The sequence below is a fragment of the Oncorhynchus clarkii genome, chromosome 23 (genome assembly GCF_045791955.1).
Source record: "Oncorhynchus clarkii lewisi isolate Uvic-CL-2024 chromosome 23, UVic_Ocla_1.0, whole genome shotgun sequence".
Classification (NCBI taxonomy): Eukaryota; Metazoa; Chordata; class Actinopteri; order Salmoniformes; family Salmonidae; genus Oncorhynchus; species Oncorhynchus clarkii.
Genome location: NC_092169.1, coordinates 29,350,622 through 29,377,942, shown reverse-complemented (window position 1 = coordinate 29,377,942; position 27,321 = coordinate 29,350,622). Strand labels below are relative to the sequence as shown.

At 44.1% G+C, this 27,321-nt stretch overlaps 1 protein-coding gene across 1 annotated transcript; it reads left to right on the top strand.

Moving 5' to 3' along the window:
- Positions 1 to 252: 252 nt before the first annotated feature.
- On the top strand, positions 253 to 10,578 carry LOC139381219 (suppressor of cytokine signaling 3-like). The gene is made up of 3 exons (XM_071124675.1): positions 253 to 477; positions 1,951 to 2,323; positions 7,018 to 10,578. Exons 2-3 carry the CDS (start codon positions 2,195 to 2,197, stop codon positions 7,606 to 7,608), a joined length of 720 nt encoding a protein of 239 aa, XP_070980776.1. The 5' UTR covers positions 253 to 477; positions 1,951 to 2,194; the 3' UTR covers positions 7,609 to 10,578.
- The last annotated feature ends 16,743 nt before the right edge of the window (positions 10,579 to 27,321 follow it).

Genomic DNA, 27,321 nt, shown 5'->3' with positions numbered 1-27,321 from the left:
TTTTTATCAAGGGTAGTCTAAGCAAACGGCTTCAACTGTTTCACCTTGTCAGAGGAGTGGATGGGAAGGGAGGACTCACCAGCCAATAACTACGGGAATCTTCCCGTAAAAGGTCACGCACTGATTATTTATTGGCAATCTGCCAAAGCGCGCGCATGTGTGTGTGTTTACTGGAAGAACCTCAGAGCTGAGGAGGTGGAGCCTTCGCTCTACTCGTTGACCGCGGTAACACAGCTACCTCCGTTTGCTAGAGAGAGAGAGAGAGAGAGTGAGAGAGAGAGAGAGAGAGTGAGAGAGAGAGAGAGAGAGAGGACACCGACGTCTTTACCGATACATTCCTCTGTCGGTTAGAAGAGGCCGTCTATTCAGAGTTAATGACAAAGTTAATAAATGATTTAACACATAGACATTCGGGGACTTTGGATATTTTCTCCCTGGAGAGGAACGCTGGAGCCCGGGACAGGAACAATCTCCAAGGTAAATAAACTGGCTCCATACCCGGGGCATAGAGTGCTGCTGTTGCTGTACATGGTGCATAAAATAGCATACTGCATATGTGTGTAACAGTGCACATGTTAAGCAAGACGTTGCAATTGCGCAAAAACATGATTATCATAACGGCGATATGAGAAGCCATTTGTGCCTCCAAAAATATCACAGGGAACCAGCTCTACTACAGGCAGCTTAATGGCGCAATGCAGAACAGGACTTTGCTTTTGGGATGTATTCTACTCATTCTCTTTAGTCCAGATAGACAGTGCTATGTTGTACACTCTTGGAAGGAAATATGCCTCAAATAACCTTTTGGTGTTCAACAGATTGCCACATACCTTTTTTTCCAGGTCAAAACTGTTCCTTGAGGAACCTCTCTGAAAAAGTTATTCAAGGAACCCCTGTGTAAAGCATATAACAGTAACCTTTTTGTGATGCAAGGGGTTCAATTTTGAACCTATTCAATAATATATTGTAGTGGCAATAGCCTATCAGAATATTGGAGGCATGACTTTTAGTTATTCTTGTTCCCCCTGTAAGAGTAAATGTTATTCATGTTCATCATGTTAACCCTTTGCTATATTGAAACATTAAAGGTTGTTCCAAGAACCCCTCAACAAACCGAAGGTGCAAATATGAACCCATTGACTGCAATGGCTCCTTGAGGAACTCCAGGTTTCCTCGAGTCAGCCTACACTCTTGGCTGGTAGGGGCCCCAGCTCAGCTCAGACAGACACCATGTTTAGCAGCTGCAGAGCGGGCAGTTATGGCTTCTCTTGCCGATTCAACTAACAACTAGCATCGGTACTTGGTGAATGGAGATCTATTCAATATGGAGCTGGGCCCATTACGTCTTGCTCCAAATGCACTGATCAGCAGCACAGTGAGACGGCCAGACCCACCCACCCGGGGGTAGCCTATTTACCACGAAACCCAAAAGCACTGATCAGCAGCACAGTGAGACGGCCAGACCCACCCACCCGGGGGTAGCCTATTTACCATGAAACCCAAAAGCACTGATCAGCAGCACAGTGAGACGGCCAGACCCACCCACCCGGGGATAGCCTATTTACCATGAAACCGGAGAACCATAGAGCTCTGCTGGTGAAAGCAGCAGGCTGCATGGGAATGAGGTTATTTATTCAGAATGAACCTGGACTCATTCATAATAACCCCTGTGTGTGTGAACACAGTTATTTGGACCTTAACGTCAGAGATGATAATGACCTGACTGACAACAGGGATCAAGGTTCAAACCTCTATCTGAATGTTTGTCGGTGTGTAGCTATGTGTGTTTTTGTGAATGTGTTTTATATACAGACGATTTACTCCACCATGTGTTGGCCTCCATATAGAATCAGTGGAAAAAGACTACTTCACACCTTTGAAGTGTTCACGAGAAAATGTATGATAACACATTTCTGCCCCCTGCTCTCTCTCTCGCCTTTCTCTCTGCAGCTGTCTGCAGTGGGTGGTCTCTCTGAGGTCCTCTTTGGACTGCTCCTCAGTGTCATCGCTCTGGGAAACGTGTGTGCACCCCTCTCCCCCCCTCCTTCCTCACGCCCTCACCCTTTCCCCACATCGCAAACCCTCTTCATACCTTCTTCTCTCTCTCCCTCCTGCCCCCTACTCTCCCTCGCCCCTCCCTGCTCTGGAACCCCCACCCCTCGGTCAACGAGCCGAGCGTGGGGGTCAGGGCGCCATGGTAACCCACAGCAGGCGCGACCCCCCCACCATGAGCAGCATGACCCCCCCAGATCCCAGAGGTCAGGGGTCTCGTGTGCACCCCCTGCGCTATAAACCCTTCAGCTCACATGCACACTACCAACAGGTCAGTTAAATACGTCATGACTGTGTCAGTCAGCTCCACATGTACTCGAGGTAAACTAGCTAGCCTTTTACTGAATGCAAACCCATTATTCCTCCCCCAGTCTCTTGGTTTGTCCAATTGTTGTCTTTACAACATAGTATAATATGGTTCCTCTTGTTGATAAATCAATCCACTTTTATTGGTCGCATACACATATTTAGCAGATGTTATTGCGGGTGTAGCGAAATGCTTGTGTTCCTAGCTCCAGCAGTGAAGTAATATCTAACAATACAGACATCTAAAAAGTTAAAAATATAATTAATAAATATAGAAACATTAGGATACATATACATTGTCCTCGGAAAGTATTCAGACCCCTTGACTTATTCCACATTTTATGTTACAGACTTATTCTAAAATTGATTAAATAAAACAATTTCCTCAGCAATCTACACACAACACCCCATAATGACAAAGCAAAAACAGGTTTTTAGAATCTTTAGAAAAACAGAAATTACTTTGCTATGAGACTCGAAATTGAGCTCAGGTGCATACTGTTTCTATTGATCGTCCTTGAGATGCTTCTACAACTTCATTGGAATCCACCTGTGGTAAATTAAATTGATTGGACATGATTTGGAAAGGCGCACACCTGTACATATAAGGTCCCACAGTTGCATGTCGGAGCAAAAACCAAGCCATGAGGTCGAAGGAATTGTCCATAGAGCTCTGAGACAGGATTATGTTGAAGCACAGATCTGGGGAAGGGTACCAAAACATTTCTGCAGCAATAAAGGTCCCTAAGAACAGTGACCTTCATCATTCTTAAATTGAAGAAGTTTGGAACCACCAAGACACTTCCTAGAGCTTGCCTCCCAGCCAAACTGAACAATTGGGGGAAAGGGGCCTTGGTCAGGGAGGTGACCACCAACCCAATGGTCACTCTGACAGAGCTCTAGAGTTCCTCTGTGGAGATGGGAGAACCTTCCAGAAGGACAACCTTTCTCTGCAGCACTCCACCAATTAGACGTTTATGGTAGAGTGGCCAGATGGAAGCCACTCCTCAGTATTTTATTATTTATTTTATTTAACCTTTATTTAACTAGGCTAGTCAGTTAAGAACTAATTCTTGTTTACAGTGACGGCCTACCAAAAGGCCTCCTGTGGGGACGGGGACCTGGGATTAAAAATATATGACAAAACACACATCACAACAAGAGAGACAACACTACATAAAGAGAGACCTAAGACGACAACATGGCAAGGCAGCAACACATGACAACCCAGCATTGTAGCAACACAACATAACAACAACATGGTACCAGCACAAAACATGGTACAAACATTATTGGGCACAGACAACAGCACAAAGGGCAATAAGGTAGAGACAACAATACATCACACAAAGCAGCCACAACTGTCAGTAAGAGTGTCCATGATTGAGTCTTTGAATGAAGAGATGGAGACAATGGTCCAGTTTGAGTGTTTGGAGCTTGTTCCAGTCGCTAGCTGCAGCGAACTGAAAAGAGGAGCGACCCAGAAATGTGTGTGCTTTGGGGACCTTTAACAGAATGTGACTGGCGGAACGGGTGTTGTATGTGGAGGATGAGGGTTGCAGTAGATATTGCAGATAAAGGGGAGTGAGGCCTAAGAGGGTCTTTCAAATAAGCATCAACCAGTGGGCCTTGCAATGGGTATACAGAGAGGACCAGTTTACAGAGCAGTGTTGAGTGCAGTGATGTGTCCTATAAGGAGCATTGGTGACAAATCTGATGGCCTAATGGTAGTCATACCTTGTGGATTGGTAATAATCTAAGAAAGATGTAGGGAGTCCCATTGCTTTAGGACTTGGGTCAGGTGGTTTAAGCATGTCCCAGTTTAGGTCACCAAGCAGGCCTAATTCAAACTTAAAATAAGGGGCCAGGAGAGTGCTTAGGGCAGGTAGGGTACAGGCCGGTGCTGATGGAGGACGATGGCACCCAGCAACAGTCAACAAAGAGCTATTTGAAAGTTTTTAATGCTTAAAACTAGCAAATCAAATTGTTTGGGGACAGACTTGGTGGAGACAACCGAGCACTGAAGGTGATTCTTGGTAAAGATTTCCATTTCTCCACCTTTGGAAGATCTGTCTTGCCGAAAAAGGTTATTACCAGAAAAGTTAACATCAGTATTCAAAACACACTTCCTTAATTAACCACGTCTCAGTAATGACAAACACATCTGGATTGGAGCTGTGAACCCACACTTTCAATTGATCAATTTTAGGTAATAAGCTTCTAGTGTTAACGTGCAGAAAATCCAGGCTTTTACGAGAGCAGAAATTAGTGAAGCAGATATCTGAGCACAAGTCAGAATTGGGACTAGCAACAGTAGATGGGTCCAGGATGTACATGCACATTTCCAGATATCATCAACAGTAATACAATCAAGGCACAGCATAGTGAAAGGCACATGACAGCATGCTTTGAGTTTGCTAAAAGGCTTCTAAGAAACAAGATTCTCTGGTTTGATGAAACCAAGATTGAACTCTTTGGCCTGAATGCCAAGCGGAATGTCTGGAGGAACCCTGGCACCATCCCTACGGTGAAGCATGGTGGTGGCAGCATCATGCTGTGGTTACGTTTTTCAGCGGCAGGAATTGGGAGACTGGTCAGGATGGAGGGAAAGATGAGCGGAGCAAAGTACAGAGAGATCCTTGATGAAAACATGCTCCAGAGCACTCAGACTGGGGTGCTAAGGTTCACCTTCCAATAGGACAATGACCCTAAGCACAAAGCCAAGACAACGCAGGAGTGGCTTTGTACAAGTCTCAATGTCCTTGAGTGGCCCAGCCAGAGCCTGGACTTGTACCCGATCAAACATCTCTGGAGAGACCTGAAAATAGCTGTTCAGGTCTCTCCAGAGATGGATCTGCAGTGAAGAATGGGAGAAACTCTCCACATACAGGTGTGCTAAGCTTGTAGGGTCATACCCAAGAAGAATCTAAGCTGTAATCGCTGCCAAATGTGCTTCAACAAAGTACTGAGTAAAGGGTCGTAATACTTATGTAAATGTTATTTCATTTTTTTTTTATTTGCAAAAATGTCTGAACCTGTGGAAAAAGTCAAGGAGTCTGAATACTTTCTGAATGTACTGTGTGTGTGTATGATGGGATGTACAGACATTATGGAGAGAGTATGGTTAGAGTATGTAGTATATCTGAAGAATAGTATATGTACAGCAATAGTTAAATAGGATAGGCCTTGACTAAAATACATTATAGACGTATGAATTGGGTAAAAAATTGTATGTAAACATTTATTAAAGTGACCAGTGTTCTATGCCTATAGGGCAGCAGTCTCTAAGGTGCAGGTTTGAGAAACCGGAGGGTAGCCGGCTAGTGACAGTGACTAAAGTTCAGGGCAGGGTACTGGGCAGAGGCCGGCTAGTAGTGACTATTTAGCGATCTGATGGCCTTGAGTGAGAAGCTGTTTTTCAGTCTCTCTGTACCAGCTTTGATGCACCTATACTGACTTCACCTTCTGGATGGTAGCGGGGTGAATGAGTGGCTGAGGTTCTTGACGATCTTCGTGGCCTTCCTGTGACACCGGATGCTGTAGATGTCCTAGAGGGCAGGCAGTGTGCCCCTGGTGATGCCAACATTGGGCAGACCTCACCAACCTCTGGACTGTGCAGTTGCCATCCCAGACAGTGATACAGCTCGACAGGATGCTCTCAATGGTGCATCTGTTAAAGTTTGTGAGGGTCTTAGGGGCCAAGATGAATTTCTTCAGCCACCTGAGGTTGAAGAGGGGCTGTTGCACCTCTTCACCACACTGTCTGTGTGGGTGGACCATTTCAGTTTGTCAGTGATGTGTACTCTGAGGAAACTTGAAGCTTTTCACCTTCTCCACAGTGGACCTGTCAATGTGGATGGGAGCGTGCTCCCTCTGGTGTCTCCTGAAGTCCACGATCAGCTCCTTTGTCTTTTTAACGTTGAGGAAGAGGTTATTTTCTGGCACCACTCAGCCAGATGCCTCACCACCTCTCTGCCGGCTGTCTCGACATTGTTGGTAATCAGGACGACCACTGTTGTTGTGTTCAAACTTGATGATTGAGTTGGAGACGTCCGTGACCACTCTGTCATGGGTGAACCGGGAGTGCAGTGAGGGTTGCGCACACACCCTTGTGGAGCCCCCGTGTTGAGGATCAGCGTAGTGGTGTTGTTGCCTACCTTCACCTCCTGGGGGCAGCCCGCCATGAAGCCCAGGACACTAATTTAGTTTATTGGGTACAGGAACAATGGTGGACATCTTGAAGCAAGTGGGGACAGCAGATAGGAAGAGATTGAATATACGACAGTGTATGTATACGACAGTGTATGTATCGTAGTTATTGTCATCAACTATTTTTAAGCAATAAAGCACGAGTGGGTGGGGTATATGGCCAATATACCGTAGCTTAGGGCTGTTCTTATGCACGAGGCAATGTGGAGTGCCTGGATACAGCCCTTAGCCATGGTATATTGGCCATATACCACAAACCCCTGAGGTGCCTTATTGCTATTATAAATTGCTTACCAATGTAATTAGAGCAGTAAAAAGAAAGGTTTTGTCCCGTGGTATACCTGTGGTATACAGTCTGATATACCATGGCTTTCAGCCAATCAGCATTCAGAGCTCGAACCACCCAGTTTATAATATACAGTAAGTAACCTATTCTTCTCCTTGCTCCAGGTGCTGTGTGCGGTGCGTAAGCTACAAGAGAGTGGGTTCTACTGGGGTGCGGTGGGGGGTCGTGAGGCTAGTTCTCTGCTCCGCTCCCAGCCCCCCGGGACCTTCCTGGTTCGAGACTCATCCGACCACCACTACTTCTTCACACTGTCGGTCCAGACGGCCCGCGGGACCAAGAACCTCCGTATCCACAGCCAGGGGGGAAGCTTTTACCTGCAACCCGACTCGTGCTGCACACACATGCCCCCGCGCTTCGACTGTGTGCTCAAACTGATTGGACACTACATGGGGAAGGAGGGGCGAGGTGGAGAAGCAGCAGGGGGAGGGGAGGCTGGGGTAAGGGCGGGGGGAGGCACGGCTGCGGCGGCAGGGGAGACTGTGGGGTCGGGGACTGGGAGTGTGTATCTGATACACTCAGGGGGAGAGAAGGTTCCGTTGGAGCTGCGTCGACCCCTCCCCTCCTCCCTCTCCTCCCTCCAACACCTGTGTAGGAGGACCCTGAACGGACACCTCGGGGGCTCTGCCAGCCCCGACACACACCAGCTCCCTCACACACTCAGGAACTTCTTGGAGGAGTACGATGCCCCTATCTAACACACACATACACACAAAAACACACACACTCACACAGTTCAGGTTTGGGGTTTTCCCCTCTAACGGTTGAGGATAGGATTTGGAAAGGGTAAGCTGTTCCAAATCGATGCCACTGCTTTCTTACCAAGGGGAGCCTAACATAGGTAACCATTGATACTCCTCCACTCCTGGACAGACCGTTAATGGGAGTTAAGATGAGACTGGGGGGGGTTAAAAGTCGTTGCCCTCTCAGCCAGTGACCCAATCTCCCAGCGGGTGCTGTGATTGGGTAGTGATTGTGATTGGGTAAAGATTGATAGGTCGATAATGCAGACCGTGGACACGCCACACATGCATGCAAACACACACACAGTGACGTATGTGGCTTTAGGAGTATAGCCAGAAGGTTGTTTGGGGTTTGTTGTGCTGCTGTGGCTGAGGTATAGCTCCTTCTATTGATCAATAGAGGCTTTCATCTCCTCCCTTTTTTCTCCTGTTTGACATGTAGAATGGGCTCAATGGACTGTGAGAGGGAGGGAAAGGAAGCGAGAGACAAGGAGAGAGGCGTAATGAGAGTGTGTGGAGAACAGCAGTGTGTCAAACGAAGGGGCCAAAAGCAGAGTGAAAGTGTTTGTGGTGTCGTACACATTTCCACTGCTGTATGCCAACTAGCATAGCCTCATAGGAGGGTGTGGGGGATCATGGCTGAAGACAGCCACGAGCCTCACAAACATACACATACACAAGACACCACTTACAGTGCTGTGAAAAAGTATTTCAAATTTTCTCCACTTTTGCATATTTTTTTATTTTTTTCTCCCCAATTTCATGGTATCCAATTGTTTTTTTAGTAGCTACTGTCTTGTCTCATCGCTACCACTCCCGTACGGGCTCGGGAGAGACGAAGGTTGAAAGTCATGCGTCCTCCGATACACAACCCAACCAAGCCGCACTGCTTCTTAATACAGCGCATCCAATCCGGAAGCCACCCGTACCAATGTGTCAGAGGAAACACTGTGCACCTGGCAACCTTGGCTAGCGCGCACTGCGCCCGGCCCACCACAGGAGTCGCTGGTGCGTGATGAGAAAAGGATATCCCTAACGGCCAAGACCTCCCGAACCCGGGCGACGCTAGGCCAATTGTGCGTCGCCCCACGGACCTCCTGGTCGCGGTCGGTTACGACAGAGCCTGGGCGCGTACCCAGAGTCTCTGGTGGCACAGCTGGCCCTTAACCACTGCGCCACCCGGGAGGCCTACTTTTGCATATTTTTGATACTGAATTATCAGATCTTCAACCCAAACCTAATATTAAATACAGGGAACCTGAGTGAACAAATAACAGTTATATACTTATTTCATAAACACAGTTAGGCAACACCCAATGCCCCTGTGTGTGAAAGTAATTTCCCCCTTACACTCAATAACTGGTTGTGCCATCTTTAGCTACAATGACTGCAACCAAATGCTTCCTGTAGTTGTTGATCCGTCTCTCATGTCGCTGTGGAGGAATTTTGGCCCACTCATGCATGCAGAACTGCTTTTAAGTCAGCGACATTTGTGGGTTTTCAACCATGAACTGTTCGTTTCAAGTCCTGTCACAACATCTCAATTGGGAATAGGTCCGTACTTTGACAATGCTTCAAATTTGTTTCTTTTTAGACATTTTAATGTAGACATTGTTTGTTTTGCATCATTGTCTAGCTGCGTGACCCAGCTGCGCTTCAGCTCACAGACGGATGGCCTGACATTCTCCTGTAGATTTCTCTGATACAGAGTAGACTTCATGGTTCTGTCTATTAAGGCAAGTGGTCCAGGTCCTGAGGCAGCTGAGTCATGCAGCAAGACAATGATCCAAAACACACAATCATGTCTACATGAAAATGGTTAAAAAGCAACACATTTTAAGTTTTGGAATGGCCTCAAAGTCCAGACCTAATCCAAATTGAGATGTTGTTGGAGGACTTGAAACAAGCAGTTTATGCATGAAAACCCACAAATGTGGCTGAGTTAAATCAGTTCTCCATGCAAGAGTGGGCCTAAATTCCTCCACAGCGATGTTGGAAAAAATATGCAAAAATAGAGAATCCAAAATGGGGCAAATTATTTTTCACAGCACTGTAACTGCAACTTTGGTAGCTCTTCTGTTAGAATGTGATGGAGAATCCTCTGTGTCTTTGTCTTTCTTCCCATCTCTCCATCCATCTACTCGGATGTATGATAACACTAACACCGCTTGCTTGCTTATTTATATAAATAGATAGATCTCTCCCTCACTCAACCCCAAAGCTAACAGTGGATATTATTTTAGTTCCTGGCAGGCAGGAACAACATGTGTCCCAAATGCCACCTTATTCCCTTTAAAGTGCACTAGCCCTGGTCAAAAGTTGTGCACTGTATATATAATTGGGTGCCATTTGGGACACATTCAGAAACAAAAACTGAAGCCGAACATAGTCAGTAGTCCGGGGGGGGGGGGGGGGGGGGGGGGGGGGGGTGAGTGCTGAAGACGAGTATGGCTGAGGCTGGATGAGGGGGGGACATGCAAGGATGATTGGGGGAGAAGCGGTAAGAGTGAGTGAGGGATGAGGAGGATGAGTAGGCAAGATTGTTTTCACACTGGGCCACAGAGACAACAAATCCTTCATTTGAAGATGATGATGATGTTGTGTTTAGATAAATCTATGTCTTCCTGATAGGAGCCTAGTTAGTAGAAGAGCAACGGTTGTCATTTTTAACATCTATTATCGTAATATCAACCTAATGTGTAGCACCAGCTCAGCTACATGTGTGTGTCAGAAGTATTTGTCTTTTATAAAGACTGCTCATAACCTCGCCACTAGACTGGCAGACAGTGCAAGCCCAACTATCTGGAACAACAAAAAACGAAAAGCATTTCAGAAGAGAAATTAAAGATTGAACTTTGCACATATTTATATTTCTAAGATATTTCAACAATGTATATTAAAGAGTACTATTTTTACAAAATTTAACTGATTCTCCTTGTGCCTTCATTTGTCTGTTGGATACACACATTTCTGTCTCTGCTTTTTGAGTATCACACTTACACGGTGTAATCAGAAAACAAGTGCTATGGTTTAAACACATACAATGAGGTTTCCTGTACTGAGAATGCACACAGATGAATAAACACAATCACACTTACACAGAACATCTCGCAGCTTTCTCACACCATAAATGAAAAAACACACCTACACAGTTTCATTTCTACATTGTGGTTTCTACCTCAAGTTTTTTAACTCGAAGGTACAGCTGCTTTAGAGCTCTCATGCAACTAGCTAAACTCACACAACCACACGCCTGCATGCACACACACACAAACAAACCCTCACACACACCTTTACCGATACTGCCTCCCCTTCTCCATGAACCGATTAGATTACATAATTTACCATTTGTTTATGTTTTTCTACTTCACAAACGTAACACAAAACAAAATGCCATGTAGGGGCAGCGATAGCTTAGCTTTAGGCTGTATGGTAGACGCGCATCACTCTAACAAACACAGATTCCAAAACCAAATTACTTTTTTCCACAGGTTTCCAGTGTGTACAGGTATCCACAGATCTTCAAGTAAGTAACAATACAAAAGGTAAGTATCTTCAGGTATGCACAATTATTTCCACAGAGATAACAATTAGGATGTGGTAAGAAAACCGTATGACAACAGCTGAAAAGTGTCCGTTACAACTAGAGATCTAAAATGTAAATAAACCCACAAGCCCAAATAGAGTGGACATGAGCCACTGCATGGTCTCTTAAGACAGTATCCCATAACAAAAAACAATGAGACTTTTTTAATTTTTTTTATTTAATTTGTATTTATTTTTTTACCCCTTTTTCTCCCCAATTTCGTGGTATCCAATTGTTTAGTAGCTACTATCTTGTGTCATCGCTACAACTCCCGTACAGGCTCGGGAGAGATGAAGGTTGAAAGTCATGCGTCCTCCGATACACAACCCAACCAAGCCGCACTGCTTCTTAACACAGTGCGCATCCAACCCGGAAGCCAGCCGCACCAATGTGTCGGAGGAAACACCGTATACCTGGCAACCTTGGTTAGCGCGCACTGCACCCGGCCCACCACAGGAGTCACTGGTGCGCGATGAGACAAGGATATCCCTACCGGCCAACCCCTCCCTAACCCGGACGACACTAGGCCAATTGTGCGTCGCCCCACGGACCTCCCGGTTGCGGCCGGTTACGACAGAGCCTGGGCGCGAACCCAGAGTTAAACAATTTAACATGAAGTAAACCAAGACATTTATTTTATACTAATGTTGACAATCCTAAATTGGCTCCCACATTACCGGCACCTAATTGATATCTTAAACATGAAACAATTACTCAAAACTACATACAGAGCCATGTTTGTGATGTTCTTCATTACGGCTGTACTATCCGTCCACAAAACGGAATCTTCAAGCTGCAGCTCTCTTTTCAGAATCTTGTCCATGCGTCCTGCCATGGTGGCTGCTGTGAGCTCCATAAGGGGAATTATGGAATGTTTGAGCAGAGCAACTCTAGCCTTCACAATGATGAAGGCACAATGTACTTCATCGTGCCTGTTCCGTTGCAGCAGGTAGCTCACTGTACCGTAGCCTTCTTCACTTGCATCTGAGAAGTGAAACAGCTGAACGAACGGTGACTCTCCAAAGCCTGAGGGTTTAAAGCACTGACCAACTCAAGTCTTTCTATTGATGGAGCACCTTCATCCGGTCGACCATTCGTGAGCAAGCTGATCTGGCACGAAGTCATCACAGCCTAGGTTCAGTCTGCACAGCTCTTGCAGGATCTTCTTCACTGGCAGAACCACTGGAGCCATGATCCCCAATGGATTGTAGATCAAGCTCACGATGGATCCCTCTTCTGGTGAGGGTCTTGGATGACAACTCTGAACTTGAAGGTGTCAGACTGGACATTCAGTCACTGTAGTAGCTGACGTGTATAGTGTTGAATCATCCGCATACTTAGACACACTGGCTTTACTCAAAGATTGAAAAAGGTAAGGGGCCTAGACAGTTGCCCTGGGGAATTCCTGATTTTACTTGGATTATGTTGGATGGCTTCCATTAAAGAACACCCTTTGTGTTCTGTTAGACATGTAACTATTTATACACAATATAGTAGGGGTGTAAAACCATAACATACGTTTTTTCAGCAGCAGGTTATGATTGCTAATGTAAAAAGCTGCACTGAAGTCTAACAAAAGAGACCCCACAATCTTTTTATCATCAATTTCTCCCAGCCAATCATCAGTCATTTGTGTAAATGCTGTGCTTGTTGAATGTCCTACCCTATAAGTGTGCTGAACAGCTGTTGTCAATTTGTTTATTGTAAAATAGCATTGTATCTGGTCAAACACCCTTTTTTCCAAAGGTGTACTAATGGTTGGTAACAAGACTCAGTTATTTGAGTCAGTTAAGGGGGCTTTACTATTCCTAGGTAGCGGAATTACTTTTGCTTCCCTCCAGGCCTGGGGGCACACACGTTCTATTAGGCTAATTTGAAAATATGTCAAATAGGAGTGGCAATATCATCTGCTATAATTCATTTTCCATCCAAGTTGTCAGACCCCAGTGGCTTGTCATTGTTGATAGACAAAAAAAAATTCACCTCTTCCACACTCACTTTTCAAAATTACAATGCTTGTTTTTCATAATTTGGTTAGATATCCTTGGATGTCAGCTATGTGAAATGTAAAACAATAAAAATAAAAGGATGCCACCTCAAGCCTATAATCCTCAGCAAGCAAACAATTTCCATATTGGAACTCCAGTTTGACCCGAAACAAAGTGTAGTACATACAACTCCTACAGCTCCTATTTCTCCAGACAAAGAGGGCTCCATTGCAAAACTCATCTGGGAATAACTTTGTTAGCTTGATGGCTAACTGAAGTTCACAAGCGAAGGGAAAAAGTGAGAGGTGGAGAGCGCGTAGATGCGAGAAGGAATTCTACACCGATCAAAGGCTGCTATTAAAGTGAACTGTGTTTACGTGTGATCAGGGGTGTATTCATTCTTCCGATTCTGTTGAAACATCACTTTTGTTTGCAACTGTTGGACTAATGATTACACCCTTGAAGAAACCTCATGACTGATGTAGGGAAAACATGAGAATCATGTAGTAGCCTAAACTTACTGAGCAAGGTGAATGGAATATGAATGACAGTCATTCAATATGCTGTAATAGAATAAGGCCATGCTCATAAAAAAAATGTCCTTTAGATTTCCCATTTTTTTCCTAATGGTTCTGAACCAATCAATCAATCAACCCTTGATATAACTTGGCAATCGGCTTCTTTCAGATATTCCTCTGTTCAGTTGTGCAGCCCATTAATATATCTTAATATGACGTAGTCCAAGACCTCCAGCTTCATAGGGTAAGTGTAAAACAATCAATTTGACTTGAGGTCTTTCCATTCCAAAACAAGTTGGAGAGCAGGCCATTTACAGTGGGGCAAAAAAGTATTTAGTCAGCCACCAATTGTGCAAGTTCTCCCACTTAAAAAGATGAGAGAGGCCTGTAATTTTCATAATAGGTACACTTCAACTATGACAGACAAAATTTGAAAAAAAATCCAGAAAATCACATTGTAGGATTTTTTATGAAATGGCTGGGTCTTTCAGCATGACAATAATCCCAAACACACCGCCCGGGCAACGAAGGAGTGGCTTTGTAAGAAGCATTTCAAGGTCCTGGAGTGGCCTAGCCAGTCTCCAGATCTCAACCCCATAGAAAATCTTTGGAGGGAGTTGAAAGTCTGTGTTGCCCAGCAACAGCCCCAAAACATCACTGCTCTAGAGGAGATCTGCATGGAGGAATGGGCCAAAATACCAGAAACAGTGTGTGGAAACCTTGTGAAGACTTACAGAAAACGTTTGACCTCTGTCATTGCCAACAAAGGGTACATAACAAAGTATTGAGATCAACTTTTGTTATTGACCAAATACTTATTTTCCACCATAATTTGCAAATAAATTCATTAAAAATCCTACAATGTGATTTTCTGGATTTTTTTTTTCATTTTGTCTGTCATAGTTGAAGTGTACCTATGATGAAAATTACAGGCCTCTCTCATCTTTTTAAGTGGGAGAACTTGCACAATTGGTGGCTGACTAAATACTTTTTTGCCCCACTGTATTTTATTTTAAAAGTTGGATGGAATTTCAACTGGCAGGGCCAAGAATAAATACATCAACCTTGGTAAGATTTGAATTTTGATTATGTTGAGCCTACCTAACTAGAAATAGGGAGAGATCTCCATCTCTGAACATCGGATTCAATATTATCTATTAAAAGGAAAGTAATTGATTTTATACGCCTCCTCCAGATTGCATGGTATCAGAACACTCAGGTATTTCATGTGTCTATTTCCACTTAAATTTACTTTAAGCTTGAAAAGTCATAATTAAAAAAGGGCATTGTAAAAAAAAATCCCAATTCACTTTGAATCCTGATAAGTAAAATAAATGTCACATGTTCATCTCCACCAATCTCTATGCCTGGATTGAGCCATGGGTTCCAATTATTGATGCTAGGGGTTCTGTGGCTAAAGAAAATAAATAGCTAGACAGAGGGCATCCAAGTCTCTCTTGATAACTTGAATGATTCAGAGATCTGTCCATTTGTTCATATAGATTTTATTTTTATTTTTAACTAGGCAAGTAAATTAAGAACACATTTTTACTTACAATGGGGGATTTGTACAATAGCTCAATCCAGGAAATAAATATCGGACCAAAACATGTTTTTTTTAAACAGCCACCAAATGTCTCCAATCCCCTCTATCAAATGCTTTGTCAGCACTTTTGGAGCATTCTTGGTATATATTGAAAAAAGTCAGATTGTCTGAAGACATCCTGTTCCATATAAAACCTGTTTGAGCGAATCAACGTTTGTATTACTGTTTCTATGTGAAAAGCTAATGCCTTAGCAATGATTTTAGAATCCACTTTCAAGAGTGATACTGGGCGAAAGGATCCGCACGACAATGTATCCTTATCTTTCTTTTTAAGTAAAGTGACTGTAGCCAAACATAGTGACTGGAGAAGATAATTTCTTGGAGCTGCTGTGAGCATACTGTATGTAACATAGGCTTTAGAAGTTTGGGATGCAAGTGTCTATAAAATTACACTGAGAATCCATCATTACCAAGAGATTACCCATTTTGTAAATGATTGATGGGCTAATGTTTCTATTAATAATCATTATCTCTGGTTCACTTATACTTGGTAAGATTAGAATACCTACGGAGGGCATAGCCGCCGTTTTATGGGCTCCAAACCAACTGTGCTATTTTGTTCGTTTTTTCGCATTGTTTGTTACTCATTTTGTATATAATGTTGCTGCTAAGTCTCTTATAACCGAAAAGAGCTTCTGGACATCAGAACAGCAATTACTCACCTCGAACTGGACGAAGGTTTTTCTTTAATGAGTCCGACGCGAAGACCAACATGTCAAATGTGTGTAAACTCTAGACCACCATTACTCCACACACAGAGACGTATACAAAGCTCTCCCTCACCCTCCATTTGGCAAATCTGACCATAATTCTATATTCCTGATTCCAAGCAAAAACTAAAGCAGGAAGTACCAGTGACTCGCTCAATACAGAAGTGATCAGATGACACGGATGCTACGCTGCAGGACTGTTTTGCTAGCACAGACTGGAAAATGTTCCGGGAATCATCCAATGGCATTAAGGAGTATACCACCACAGTCACCAGCTTCATCAATAAGTGCATCGACAGCCTCCCGGGTGGCACAGTGGTTAAGGGCGCTGTACTACAGCGCCAGCTGTGCCATCAGAGACTCTGGGTTTACGCCCAGGCTCTGTCGTAACCGGCCGCGACCGGGAGGTCCGTGGGGCGACGCACAATTGGTCTAGTGTCGTCCGGGTTAGGGAGGGCTTGGCCGGTAGGGATGTCCTTGTCTCATCGCGCACCAGCGACTCCTGTGGCGTGCCGGGTGCAGTGCGCGCTAACCAAGGTTGCCAGGTTTACGGTGTTTCCTCCGACACATTGGTGCGGCTGGCTTCCGGGTTGGATGCACGCTGTGTTAAGAAGCAGTGCGGCTTGGTTGGGTTGTGTATCGGAGGACGCATGGCTTTCAACCTTCGTCTCTCCCGAGCCCGTACGGGAGAAACAAGATAGTAGCTACTAAAAACAATTGGATTCCACGAAATTGGGGAGAAAAAGGGGTAAAATAAATTTTAAAAATAATAAAAAAATAAGTGCATCAACAACGTCATCCCCACAGTGACCGTAAGTACATAACCGAACCAGAAACTATGGAACACTGGCAACATCTGCACCGAGCTCAAGGCTAGAGCTGCCGCTTTCAAGGAGTAGGACAATAATCGGGACATTTAGAAGAACCCCTGCTATGTCCTCAGACAAACCATCAAAGAGGTAATGTTTCAATGCAAGACTAAGACTGAATCCTACTTCACTGGCTATGACACTCTTCGGATGTGGCAGGGCTTGCAAACTATTACGGACTACAAAGGGAAACCCAGCGTCGAGCTGCCCAGTGACCCGAGCCTACCAGACGAGCTAAATGCTTTTTATGCTCGCTTTGAGGCAAGCAACACTGAAGCATGCATGAGAGCACCAGCTGTTCCGAACGACTCATCACGCCGTAGCTGATGTGAGAAAAACCTTTAAACAGGTTAACCTTCACAAAACCGCTGGGCCAGACGGATTACCAGGACGTGTACTCAAGTCATGCTCACATCAACTGGCAAGTGTTTTCACTGACATTTTCATCCTCTCCTTGACCGAGTCTGTAATACCTACATGTTTCAAACAGACCTCCATTGTCTCTGTGCCCAAGAAAGTGAAGGTAACCTGCCTAAATGATTATCACCCGTAACACTCATGTCGGTAGCCATGAAGTGCTAGTCATGGCTCACATCAACACCATCATGCTGGAAACCCTAGACCCATTCCAATTCACATACCGCCGCAACAGATCCACAGATGGCAATCTAAAATCGCACTTCATACTGTCCTTTCCCACCTGGATAAAAGGAACACCTGTGTGAGAATGCAGTTCATTGATTTTTGCTCAGCGTTCAACACCATAGTGCCCTCAAAGCTCATCACTAAGCTAAGGACCCTGGGACTAAACACCGACCCTCTGCAATTGGATCTTGGACTTTCTGAAGGGCTGCCCCCTGGTGGTAAGGGTAGGCAACAACACATCTGCCATGCTGATTTGGTTTGGCTTTTTCAAGAGAGGCTTTATTACTGCACCTTTTAGTGAGTTTGGTACACATCCGGTGGATAGAGAGCCGTTTATTATGTTCAACATAGGAGGGCCAAGCACAGGAGGCAGCTCTTTCAGTAGTTTAGTTGGAATAGGGTCCAGTATGCAGCTTGAAGGTTTAGAGGCCATGATTATTTTCATCATTGTGTCAAGAGATATAGGGGACGCTGTCCCCATTAAACGTTTTTATTGTCTCATTGGAGAACCTACGTCACTTGGATTCAGCGATTAAGTACATGCTAGTTAATGATATCGCTGTACCATCATTCTCCAGTTTGGCCTCCCTGTGTCTCTTGATGAGCAAGCCAGATGGTTCTTAGATTTTGCACTGACTACCGGAAGGTTAATAGTGTGACAACCTGACTGTTACCCACTCACACGGATGGAAGATTGTGTTGACCAGGTTGATGCTGCCAGGTTTGATTTGCTAAAGTTAATGGCAGGTGCCTTTGTCATCAAGAGCTTGTGAAATATCTGCTTTTATTACTCATTCAGATCTCCTTTACGGTCATGAGTTTTGGCCTACGCAACGCTCCTGCTACGTTTCAGCGTCTTCTGAATGGGGTGTTCTCTGGTCTTGAAAGCTGTGCTGTTTATCTTTTTTAATTTTTAATTTCACCTTTATTTAACCAGGTAGAGCAGTTGAGAAAAAGTTCTCATTTACAACTGCGACCTGGCCAAGATAAAGCAAAGCAGTGCGACAAAACCAACAGCACAGAGTTATACCAACAAACATACAGTCAATAACACAAAAGAAAATAAACAAAAAATATACAAATCTATGTAGTGTGTGCAAATGTAGAAGAGTAGGGAGGTAGGCAATAAATAGGCCATAGTTGTGAAAATAGTTACAATTTAGCATTACTACTGGAGTGATAGATGTGCATATGATGAATGTGCAAGTAGAGATACTGGATTGCAAAAGAGCAAGAGGGTAAGTAATAATATAGGGATGAGGTAGTCGGGTGTGCTATTTACAGATTGGCTGTGTACAGGTGCAGTGATCGGTAAGCTGATGCTTAAAGTTAGGGAGGGAGATATGAGGCTTCAGAGATTTTTGCAATTCGATCCAGTCATTGGCAGCAGAGAACTGGAAGGAAAAGCGGCCAAAGGAAGTGTTGGCTTTGGGGATGACCAGTGCAATATACCTGCTGGAGCGCATGCCATGTTGCTATGGTGACCAGTGAGCTGAAATAAGGCGGGGCTTTACCTAGCAAAGACTTATAGATGACCTGGAGCCAGTGGGTTTGGCGACGGTAGTATATGGGGCTTTGGTGATAAAACGTGATAGACTACATTCAGTTTGCTGAGTAGAGTGTTGGGGGCTATTTTGTAAATGACATCACCGATGTCAAGGATCGGTAGGATAGTCAGTTTTACGAGGGTATGTTTGGCAGCATGAGTGAAGGATGCTTTGTTGCAAAATAGGAAGCCGATTTCTAGATTTAATTTTGGATTGGAGATGCTTAATGTGAGTCTGGAAGGAGAGTTTACAGTCTAACCAGACACCTAGGTATGTGTAGTTGTCCACATATTCTAAGTCAGGACCATCCAGAGTAGTGATGCTGGATGGGTGGACAGGTGTCGGCAGCGATCGGTTGAAGAGCATGCATTTAGATTTACTTGCATTTAAGAGCAGTTGGAGGCCACGGAAGGAGAGTTGTATGGCATTGAAGTTTGTCTGGAGGTTAGTTAACAGTGTCCAAAGAAGTGCCAGAAGTATACAGAATGGTGTCATCTGCGTAGAGGTGGATCAGAGAATCACCAGCAGCAACAGCGACATCATTGATGTATACAGAGAAGAGAGTCGGCCTGAGAATTGAACCCTCTGGCACCCACATAGAGACTGCCAGAGGTCCGGACAACAAGCCCTCCGATTTGACACACTGAACCCTATCTGAGAAGTATTTGGTGAACCAGGAGCCTATGTGAAGTCATCCTGCCCCAGTAGTTGTGGCATTACCCTTTCCAGAAATTCTTCTTTCGGGGAAATGTTTTGGAAAACTACGAAAAGAAGATTTGACAGGCAACTGAAGTCCTCCATCCCATAAAATGTTTCAATAAGCCCTATAATTGTTTTATTTATTTTTTATTTTCACCTTTATTTAACCAGGTAGGCTAGTTGAGAACAAGTTCTCATTTACAACTGTGACCTGGCTAAGATAAAGCATAGCAGTGTGAACAGACAACAACACAGAGTTACACATGGAGTAAACAATATACAAGTCAATAACACAGTAGAAAAAAAAGAAAGTCTATATACATTGTGTGCGAAAGGCATGAGGAGGTAGGCGAATAATTCCAATTTAGCAGATTAATACTGGAGTGATACATGATCAGATGGTCATGTGCAGGTAGAGATACTTGTGTGCAAAAGAGCAGAAAAGTAAATAAATAAAAACAGTATGGGGATGAGGTAGGTAAATTGGGTGGGCTATTTACTGATGGACTATGTACAGCTGCAGCGATCAGTTAGCTGCTCAGATAGCAGATGTTTAAAGTTGGTGAGGGAGATAAAAGTCTCCAACTTCAACGATTTTTGCAATTCGTTCCAGTCACGGGCAGCAGAGAACTGGAAGGAAAGGCAGCCAAATGAGGTGTTGGCTTTAGGGATGATCAGTGAGATACACCTGCTGGAGCGCGTGCTACGAGTGGGTGTTGCCATTGTGACCAGTGAACTGAGATAAGGCGGAGCTTTACCTAGCATGGACTTGTATATGACCTGGAGCCAGTGGGTCTGGCAACGAATATGTAGCAAGGGCCAGCTGACTAGAGCATACAGGTCGCAGTGGTGGGTGGTATAAGGTGCTTTAGTAACAAAACGGATGGCACTGTGATAAACTGGGGGGTGGGGTGGGGGGGGGGTGGAGCTGTTGGCCGAGGTTGGAGTAGCCAGGAGGAAGGCATGGCCAGCCGTTGAGAAATGCTTGTTGAAGTTTTCGATTATCATGCATTTATCGGTGGTGACCGTGTTACCTAGCCTCAGTGCAGTGGACAGCTGGGAGGAGGTGCTCTTGTTCTCCATGGACTTTACAGTTTCCCAGAACTTTTTGGAGTTAGAGCTACAGGATGCAAATTTCTGCTTGAAAAAGCTGGCCTTTGCTTTCCTGACTGACTGCGTGTATTGGTTCCTGACTTCCCTGAACAGTTGCACATCGCGGGGACTATTCGATGCTATTGCAGTCCGCCACAGGATGTTTTTGTGCTGGTCGAGGGCAGTCAGGTTTGGAGTGAACCAAGGGCTATATCTGTTCTTAGTTCTGCATTTTTTGACAGAGCATGCATATCTAAGATGGTGAGGAAGTTACTTTTAAAGAATGACCAGGCAACCTCAACTGATGGGATGAGGTCAATATCCTTCCAGGATACCCGGGCCAGGTCGATTAGAAAGGCCTGCTTGCAGAAGAATTTTGACAGTGATTAGGGGTGGTCGTTTGACTGCGGACCCGTAGCGGATACAGACAATGAGGCAGTGATCGCTGAGATCCTGATTGAAGACAGCGGAGGTGTATTTGGAGGGCCAGTTGGTCAGGATAACGTCTATGAGGGTGCCCTTGTTTACAGATTTAGGGTTGTACCTGGTGGATTCCTTGATGATTTGTGTGAGATTGAGGGCATCTAACTTAGATTGTAGGACTGCCAGGGTGTTAAGCATATCCCAGTTTAGGTCACCTAACAAAACAAACTCTGAAGCTAGATGGGGGCGATCAATTCACAAATGATGTCCAGGGCACAGCTGAGGGGGGTCGGTAGCAGGCGGCAACAGTGAGAGACTTATTTCTGGAGAGATTCATTAAAAAAATTAGAAGTTCGAACTGTTTGGGTATGGACCTGGAATGTATGACATTACTTTGCAGGCTAACTCCTCCCCCTTTGGCAGTTCTATCTTGATGGAAAATGTTATAGTTGGGTATGGAAATCTCAGAATTTTCGATTATGTATTTTCTAAGGCTTTTCTTGTGTGATTTCCTCCAGAGTGTAACGCTTCTCCTCTTCGTCTGAGGGGGAGTAGGAAGGATCGGACCAATATGCAGCGTGGTAAGTGTCCATGTTAATTTATTAGAACTGAACACACAAAACAAAATAACAAAGTGAATGAAAGAAACGAAACAGTCCTGTCAGGTGAAACAACACACTAAACAGAAAACAACTACCCACAAATCATAGTGGGAAAACAGGCTGCCTAAGTATGGTTCTCAATTAGAGACAACGATTGACAGCTGCCTCTGATTGGGAACCATACCAGGCCAAAAGCAGAAATACAAAACAGAACAAAAACATAGAATGCCCACCCCAACTCACGCCCTGACCAACCTAAAACAGAGACCTAAAAAAGGAACTAAGGTCAGGACGTGACACAGAGTTAACCCATTTTCAGCCCTCAAACGTTTGTCCAGTTCAGTCATATTAGCTTTTATATTTTCTGATATTTTCTTCATCTGCTTAGACAGTTTCTCATTATCATTGCAAATTTCTTTTTGTGGTGTCTCTAAACTCACTTTAGATGATTTGTCAACTACTTGGTCCATGGTCACATTGTTTCACTGTGTTTGTTTGTCCCTATTTCTAGATCTAGTATTTGCCATAGTATGTACACTGAACCAAAATATAAACGCAACATGTAACAATTTGAAAGATTTGACTGAGTAACAATTCGTATACGGAAATCAGTCAAATGAAATCAATTCATTAGGCCCTAAATATATGGATTTCACGACTGGGAATACTAATATGGGTCTGTTGGTCATAGATATAGTACCTAAAAAAAAAGGTAGGGGTGTGAATCAGAAAACCAGTCAGTATCTGATGTGACCACCATTTGCGTCATACAGCACGACACATTTCCTTCGCATAGATTGGATCAGGCTGTTGATTGTGGCCTGTGGAATGTTGTCTCACTCCTCTTCAATGGCTAGCCCGAAGTTGCTGGATATTGGTGGGAACTGGAACACACTGTCTTACACATCGATCCAGAGCATCCCGAATATGCTCAATAGGTGACATGTCTGGAGAGGATGCAGGCCATAAAAGAACTGGGACATTTTCAGGGTCCAGGAATTGTGTGAAGATCCTTGCGACATTGGGCCGTGCAGTATCATGCAGAAACATGAGGTGTGATGGGGGCGGATGTATGGCACGGCAATGGAACTTAGGATCTCACCATTGTATCTCTGTGGATTCAAATTGCCATCGATAAAATGTAATTGTGTTAGTTATCCATAGCTTACTCCTGCCCACACCATAACGCCACCATGGGGCACTCTGTTCACAATGTTGACATCAGCAAAACAGCAAAACACTCGCCCACACAACACCATACACGCTGCCTGACATCTGCCCGATACGGTTTAAACCGGGATCAATGAAGAGTACACTTCTCCAGCTTGGCAGTGGCTGTCATCAAGGCGAAGGATGGCTACTTTGAAGAATCTAAAATCTAAAATCTATTTTAATTTGTTTAACACTTTTTTGTTACTACATGATTCCATATGTGCTATTACATAGTATTGATGTCTTCACTATTATTCTACAATGTAGAAAATACGTAGTAAGAATAAAGAAAAACCCTTGAATGACTAGATGTGCCCAAACTTTTTACTGGTACTGTGTATTTGTTCAGTCAAGTTATTTCCTATTTCAGAGGCATGTTTACATAAAGAAAGGGAATGCCAAACGGATCACCTTCACCTGACTACCTCCCAGTCACCATACTTGGAATCCTGATTACATAATAGAGTTACAGAGTCAGCAACATTGATGGGAATAGGGTAATACACTATTACAGTAATGTTTAGTATCTGGCGCCCATCAGGAGGACTCCACTTCCTGGTTCCAACAAATACAAAGACCCCACTGGTTTAGGCAATTCCCAGAAGCCTGCATGATAACAATATCCAGAGCACTACTGTAGATGATGGCAACAGCCTTGTAGCTGATGCATTATGCCTGAGACCAAAAGTTTTTAATGACCACATGACTAGTCAAACCTCTGGACCCTAACTTCAAAGATGAGATATAAAGAAATGTGTTGTTGCCCAAGGGATATTTAGAATAACACAACTCATATGTATAACAAGCACACAGCCGCATGTAAGTGAGGTCCAGTCTGACAGGACAGTGCCTTGCGAAAGTATTCGGCCCCTTGAACTTTGCGACCTTTTGCCACATTTCAGGCTTCAAACATAAAGATATAAAACTGTATTTTTTTGTGAAGAATCAACAAGTGGGACACAATCATGAAGTGGAACGACATTTATTGGATATTTCAAACTTTTTTAACAAATCAAAAACTGAAAAATTGGGCGTGCAAAATTATTCAGCCCCTTTACTTTCAGTGCAGCAAACTCTCTCCAGAAGTTCAGTGAGGATCTCTGAATGATCCAATGTTGACCTAAATGACTAATGATGATAAATACAATCCACCTGTGTGTAATCAAGTCTCCGTATAAATGCACCTGCACTGTGATAGTCTCAGAGGTCTGTTAAAAGCGCAGAGAGCATCATGAAGAACAAGGAACACACCAGGCAGGTCCGAGATACTGTTGTGAAGAAGTTTAAAGCCGGATTTGGATACAAAAAGATTTCCCAAGCTTTAAACATCCCAAGGAGCACTGTGCAAGCGATAATATTGAAATAGAAGGAGTATCAGACCACTGTAAATCTACCAAGACCTGGCCGTCCCTCTAAACGTTCTACTTTCGCAAGGCACTGTAACACCTGGATATGTTTATTTTTGAACCATTCCATTGTAGATTTTGCTTTATGTTTTGGATCATTGTCTTGTTGGAAGACAAATCTACGTCCCACTCTCAGGTCTTTTGCAGACTCCATCAGGTTTTCTTCCAGAATGGTCCTGTATTTGGCTCCATCCATCTTCCCAAGAAAAGCAGGCCCAAACCATGATGCTGCCACCACCATGTTTGACAGTGGGGATGGTGTGTTCAGCTGTGTTGCTTTTACGCCAAACATAACGTTTTGCATTGTTGCCAAAAAGTTCAATTTTGGTTTCATCTGACCAGAGCACCTTCTTCCACATGTTTGGTGTGTCTCCCAGGTGGCTTGTGGCAAACTTTAAACAACACTTTTTATGGATATCTTTAAGAAATGGCTTTCTTCTTGCCACTCTTCCATAAAGGCCAGATTTGTGCAATATACGACTGATTGTTGTCCTATGGACAGAGTCTCCCACCTCAGCTGTAGATCTCTGCAGTTCATCCAGAGTGATCATGGGCCTCTTGGCTGCATCTCTGATCACTCTTCTCCTTGTATGAGCTGAAAGTTTAGAGGGACGGCCAGATCTTGGTAGATTTGCAGTGGTCTGATACTCCTTCCATTTCAATATTATCGCTTGCACAGTGCTCCTTGGGATATTTAAAGCTTGGGAAATCTTTTTGTATCCAAATCCGGCTTTAAACTTCTTCACAACAGTATCTCGGACCTGCCTGGTGTGTTCCTTGTTCTTCATGATGCTCCCTGCGCTTTTAACGGACCTCTGAGACTATCACAGTGCAGGTGCATTTATACGGAGACTTGATTACACACAGGTGGATTGTATTTATCATCATTAGTCATTTAGGTCAACATTGGATCATTCAGAGATCCTCACTGAACTTCTGGAGAGAGTTTGCTGCACTGAAAGTAAAGGGGCTGAATAATTTTGCACGCCCAATTTTTCAGTTTTTGATTTGTTAAAAAAGTTTGAAATATCCAATAAATGTCGTTCCACTTCATGATTGTGTCCCACTTTGTTACGAATCCCTTTTGGCCCGACAGTCTAGGGGGGATGGTAGTGAGACCCGTAACATAACTCATGTAAATTATAATTGTGACAAAGTACGTGTGAACGAAATAACCACGACAACCGAAATAATACCGTCAAACTCAGGGTTTATTATAAACACACGGTAATGGGGGGGAGCAGGAAAAAGGGGCTGAGCTGGACCCAAGGAAAGAAACAATAAGTATTCAAAACACCCCTAAGCTAGACTAGCCTATTTCAACAACAGCTAACTAACTAACCAAAATACAGTGGGTGGTCCGCCCAGTTCTAACTAGTGTGTGTTAACAAAGTTTACCTACGGGTAGTGTATGCCCATGGGCGACTTGTCCTGGTTTCCCCCTTTTCCCACCAGCAACAAACAAACACCATAACCAAAACAATACTCACAGGTGATGACAAAGTGCTATGGAGGTGCTCAAACAAAAGAGAGGTTAATTAATACACAGAGAGCGAGTGAAGAACCGAGATCTACAAACATGGCATTTACAAAGATTGAGCTACCCTGAAATCTACAAAGAACAGCTATCTACCAACATGGCATTACAAAGAGATTGAGCTCTTGAACAAACAAATGATGGGGTTTTTAAACCATGGGGAAGGAACTGTGATAGGGTAGGAAACAGGAGGAGGTGTGTCTTCTGATTGATGGGTTGATTGTTGACTGATTGGGGAGTAATGATTTTCACCTGTGAGGGGAGAAGGAGAGAAAAGAAACACACACAGGATACACACAGACACAGGATACCTGTATCCGTAACACACTTGTTGTTGATTCTTCACAAAAAAATACAGTTTTATATCTTTATGTTTGAAGCCTGAAATGTGGCAAAAGGTCGCAAAGTTCAAGGGGGCCGAATACTTTTGCAAGGCACTGTATGTTCCGGGATTCATCCAATGGCATTGAGAGGTATACCACCTCAGTCACCGGCTTCATCAATAAGTGCATTGACGGTGTCGTCCCCACAGTGACCGCACGTACAAATCTCAACCAGAATCCATGAATTACAGGGAACATCCGCACCGAGCTAAGGGTAGGAGCTGCCACTTTCAAGGAGCGGGACACTAACCCGGACTCTTATTAGAAATCCTGCAATGCCCTCAGACGAACCATAATACAGGCAAAGCTTTTAATACAGGACTAAAATTGAATCGTACTACACTGGCTCCGATGCTAGTCGGATGTGACAGGGCTTGCAAACTATTACGGACTACCAAGGGAAACCCAGCCTCTGCCCAGTGACGCTAGCTTATCAGATGAGCTAAATGCCTTTTTATGCTCGCTTCGAGGCAAGCAACACTGAAGCATGCATGAGAGCACCAGCTGTTACGGATGAATGTGTGATCAAGCTCTCCGTAGCCGATGTGAGCAAGACCTTCAAACAGGTCAACATTAACAAGGCTGCGGGGCCAGATGGATTATCAGGACATGCACTCAGAGCAGGCATGGACCAACTTGTATGTGTCCTCATTGACATTTTCAACCTTTCCCTGAGTCTGTAATACCTACATGTTTCAAGCAGACCACCATAGTCTCTGTGCCAAAGAAAGTGAAGGTAACTTGCCTAAATGACTACCGCCCCATAGCACTCACCTCAGTAGCCATGAAGTGCTTTGAAAAGCTGGTCATGGCTCACATCAACACCGTCATCCCGTAAACCCTAG

Excerpts from the sequence above, each read along its gene's own strand:
- LOC139381219 (XM_071124675.1), top strand. The coding sequence starts at position 2,195 with ATGGTAACCCACAGCAGGCGCGACCCCCCCACCATGAGCAGCATGACC. Across the intron at positions 2,324-7,017 it reads CACATGCACACTACCAACAG|GTGCTGTGTGCGGTGCGTAA; the intron begins GTCAGTTAAATA and ends TCCTTGCTCCAG.